The sequence below is a fragment of the Sinocyclocheilus anshuiensis genome, unplaced genomic scaffold (genome assembly GCF_001515605.1).
Source record: "Sinocyclocheilus anshuiensis isolate Anshui unplaced genomic scaffold, SAMN03320099.WGS_v1.1 scaffold732, whole genome shotgun sequence".
Taxonomy (NCBI): domain Eukaryota; kingdom Metazoa; phylum Chordata; class Actinopteri; order Cypriniformes; family Cyprinidae; genus Sinocyclocheilus; species Sinocyclocheilus anshuiensis.
In genome coordinates this window covers 137,059-141,707 of record NW_015554133.1, presented here as the reverse complement: position 1 = coordinate 141,707, position 4,649 = coordinate 137,059, and the positions used below count along the sequence as shown (strand labels likewise).

The window sequence follows — 4,649 nt, the reverse complement described above, 5'->3', positions numbered from 1 at the left end:
AGGTTTTCGCGGGAAATTCGAGCATGCCGCTGCGTCATTACGTCACGTCTGTAAACATAAAGAAGTTGTCCCGGCTACTAGGCTATCACATGTGAGGATCCTGCAGGTGGCGGATCGTTTATAGCGACAATATACGGTGAAAATGCTTATTTGGGTCATATATTCCAAGACGTAGGCTAGAATCTGTGATTGCGAAGTACAACATCCACACCAGTGCGGTGACTGACAACCACACACACATAGGCTACTCCTCAAAACATTAGATTAAAGGCTTTTTTATACTTCTGCGTCGGACCTACGCTGTAGCCTTTACGCCGTATGCTATGCGTCAGTTTTCATTTATACTTCTGCGTTGCTGTCCGCGTCAACGTGCAGTACACATGCAAACCGCTAGTCGGCAGTGTGCACGGGCATGTTGCTGGTGTAACCCGCAGTACCACGGCAAAGGCGTATAAACTACGGCGTAGGTCCGACGCAGAAGTATAAATCAGCCTTAATCCGCGCTGGAGACGTGGCGGAGCACAACCCAAGATAATTCCGCAAACAGCTGCAATTGCAGGTTTTCAAACAGAGATGGCGACAAAGAGGCAAAACTTACAGACTGCAGCTTTTAATCAGTGTCAGTCATTCGCAAGCTCAGCTCCGTTTAAAATAAATAAATAAATAAAAATAATAGGCTAATAATAATAATAATAAAACTTTTTTTTTTAGTTAATATTTAACCTGAGCAGCACACTATGACGAGGGAGGGTGATGACATCTAAATGACTAGAATAGAAAGAAAATAACTTGTATAAATGGACAGAAATAATAATAATAATAATAATAAAGAACATGTATACTATAGGCCTACTCGTCACTCGTTATACGTAAAAAAAAAAAAAAAAGGAAATTAAATGAAAGCCTTTAAATTCTTAGGACATTCCATTTTAATCTATTATTATTTACAGTGGCAAAAAATAACTTTAATAAATGTAGGTTAATTTTTGCTGAAATTTGTCCTATATTAAGGCATTTATAACTACATAAGTAGCCTAAATATAACTAAGCAATGTTCTTGCCATTAGACAACTTTTATTTTGATAGCATGACAGGCTGCTTAGGCAACTCTATGGCTTCCACGAAAGGCAGAAACTGATTTTCCTTTGTGTACAGCACCAGTGATAGCATCGCTGTCAGTTCGTGTGATTTTCGCAAAAAACAGAAAATGCTTCTTGCATTACATGTCGCCATTCTACATTAACGACCGTTCATCTGTGCTGATTTAGCGTAGGCTATAGAACCACAAGACAATTTGACGCGAGTCGTATGCAGTGAATAATGTAGCGAACTAAGAGATATTAACAAAAGCTTCAGTTATGTTTTTGGCGGAAACGGTGGAGAAAGGGGTGAGTTTGCATGTTTGCAATTGCTCTTGGATGTTGCATAATCACGAACGGGGTGCACGCAGGGGGAAATCTGTCTCAGTTCTATCCTCAAAATGTTTCCCTTTTTTTAATTCAGCCTTGCGTCATTCTGCTTGTCTCTTGTGAAGACTGCATCAGGGAACATATACACACCACGCCCAGTTACATAGCGACGAGAACATCCTCAGCTGTGATTGTTTGCTTTGTTTGAACATGTTTTGGGTGTCTGATGATAGTGGCGGTCCTCGAGACAAATTTCCAGGAAGGAGATGTGTAAAATATAAATCTAACCTGCTGTGCTCGACAATATAAAGTTATAGTATGTTTTTGTAAGATATTAACATGATCTGGTTTTGCTAGATAAACAATACACGTATAATTAACGCGTTATAATCTGAGTGTGACACGAATATAAGAAATAGCTAAGACTGGCCAATACAAGCATTTAAATGATTGAAAGGCTATGTGTAGACGTAATATACTCTCCCTTTCTTTATGAAGTCCTTTATAAATTTAAACAATCATTTTGGCTAACTTTGAAATAAGGAGGCCTAGGCTAAAAAAAATAATGTTTAATAATTTCTGGATGTTAAGCCATTATCACTATGACAGTACAGTACACACACACACTCTCCAACCTTGAGCTGAGACATCAAATGCCAGGAAAAATACATTTCACCCTTTGAAGAGCCCTGCATAAAATTTAGGCTCTAGTAAAATATCTGCTAGCTAGGCCATATGATAATGTATTTGCAATTTGCTCGCAAAAATATTATCATATCAGTCCTTACTTTAACCACAAGCTGATTGAAAGGATTTGTCAGTTAATATTTAACTTTAATTAGTTATTAGTTTTTTTTTTGCCTTTTCCAGCTGCATTTTGACAGAAACAAATGACATATTGCATCCAGTCCATCTATTATTATATTACATTAGTAATATAATTGATTAAAACATCCATATTCCATTGTTTTTATGTTTATTTAGAATAAATATGTGGACATTTAGCCATCCTTGCCTCCTTGGATGGACCGCCACTCAATGATGCCCTTTAATTGCACCTGTAATAAATGCTGAAGTCACTGTACACTGAAGAAAGAAAAAAAATGTAAAAATAATTTTCATTTAGAAATTGAATCAATTTCATAAATAATTATAAAGAATTAGCAAGTGACACATTGAATTAAAACATTAAAATAGAAAGTGGAATGACTAAAATAGATTTATTTGGCATAAAAGCAAATACTCCTATGCATTTTATTTTTTTTGTTACAGCATATAATCAAACTAAACTATATGTTTTGTTAATGTTTTTTGTCATTAGGTGTGATGGTTTTTGTTCAGCTCTGAGTCATCCAACATGTCTCACTCTTCCAAGCCTCGATCCCACCCTTGTGGCCTTTGCGACAAATCTTTTGCCCAGATATCCATGCTCACCAAACACCAGCAACTGCACACTGAAGACAAGCCCTACAAATGCCCCTACTGTGACAAGTCTTTTACTCTTTCTTCTCGTCTGGTTCTACATAAACGCACCCATGCTGGGGAGAAGCCTCATACCTGCCGGCTTTGCTCCAAGACCTTCATCTCGTCGACCCACCTGGCCCTGCACCTGCGCTCGCACACCGGAGAGAGGAAGTACAAATGCAGTGTATGTTCCAAAATGTTCATGCAGGCGTCCCAACTTATGCGCCACAAGACCATCCACACTGGCGAGAAACCCTTCAAATGCCCAGATTGCAATAAGTGCTTCGGCCGTGCCTCACACCTGAAAACCCATCGTAGGCTCCACACAGTTCCAAAATGTTCATGCAGGCGTCCCAACTTATGCGCCACAAGACCATCCACACTGGCGAGAAACCCTTCAAATGTCCAGATTGCAATAAGTGCTTCGGCCGTGCCTCACACCTGAAAACCCATCGTAGGCTCCACACCGGTGAAAAACCCTTCAAATGTACACAATGTGAAAGGGCTTTTACGCAAAAGGCCGGACTTATTATACACTTGCGCTTGCACACAGGTGAGCGCCCTTTTAAGTGTGACAAATGTGGCAAGGCCTTTCGCACGTCAGCCCACCTGCTTAGCCATCAGGCTTTGGAGCTGGGCGAGGGAAGGTACACCTGTGCCACGTGCAACAAGGGCTTCAGGTCGGTGTCCGTGCTAAAACAACACGAGAAAAGCCACCAGGGCAGCGGGATGCTGTGTTGTAGCGTGTGCTCGGGGGCCTTCGCTCAGTCCTCTTATCTGCAGCTCAAACTGCACTTACAAAACAGAGAGCAGCTCTTCCATTGCAAGGTGTGCAACAAAATCTTCGTGAAGATGTCCACTTTTGAGAAACACTGCAAAAAACATCAGACAGAGATGGACGGATGTGAGGACGAGGAAGTAAAAGAGGAAGATGATCCCCCATTTGAGCTGCATACTGCTGCATCCCCAACGCCGTCGACGTCAGAAGTCAACACGCGCTCCAAAACAAGAGCCAAAATTAAGAGTACAATGGAAAGCTCATAAGAATGGACAGGCATAACATTCACTTAATGTCTTTCTGTATTTGTGATGTATGATATAAATTATGCTTTCATCTGCTCTTAGTTGTGTAAAATAATAAAGATAATTCTCTGCATGCATACAATACAGACCTATAGACCACGGGCAGTTGTACAAAAACTTGCCTTTGCACAGCTTTTTACATTTAACTTAATTTAATAAAAAATAAAAAAAATTATCTTATCAAAAAGTGGTACAATTCTATATCTTATCAGCTTTGAAGATATACTGTATGCATACTTTTACTGCATACAGTTACTTTACTTGGAACCAATTCTTTAGTTCTTAATTTTGCACAACCCCATCAAAAATACTAAAACTTACTACTACACATACTATATCTAAAAATGTAAGAGAATTGAGACAAACACAAAATGTGAACCCACAGAAAGCTCCATGGAAATGAAAGGACCGTCATTAAGTGCCCATTTTGCTTCTAAGAATGTAATAACCATTCAGCAGAAATCAGCACAGAAAATGTGGAAAAACATTCACACCGGGCCAAGCCTTATGCACAAACCATTTCATAATGCACCATTTTTTTAATTTATGTTTCAGTAATACAGTAATTACATAGGTGTGCAGTCAGCTACATGCAACTGACAAATACAGAGAATATATAAATGCTTGCACATAACCCACAATACATAGATGCTTGGTCAATTCATGCAGGGTTATCATAATCCACAATGTATT

General features: G+C 39.3%; 1 protein-coding gene across 1 annotated transcript; it reads left to right on the top strand.

Annotated features, from left to right (window-relative positions):
• The first annotated feature begins 1,103 nt into the window (after positions 1-1,103).
• Positions 1,104-4,649, top strand: LOC107670341 (zinc finger protein 239-like). The gene is made up of 3 exons (XM_016462918.1): positions 1,104-1,388; positions 2,731-3,081; positions 3,222-4,649. Exons 2-3 carry the CDS (start codon positions 2,767-2,769, stop codon positions 3,915-3,917), a joined length of 1,011 nt encoding a protein of 336 aa, XP_016318404.1. The 5' UTR covers positions 1,104-1,388; positions 2,731-2,766; the 3' UTR covers positions 3,918-4,649.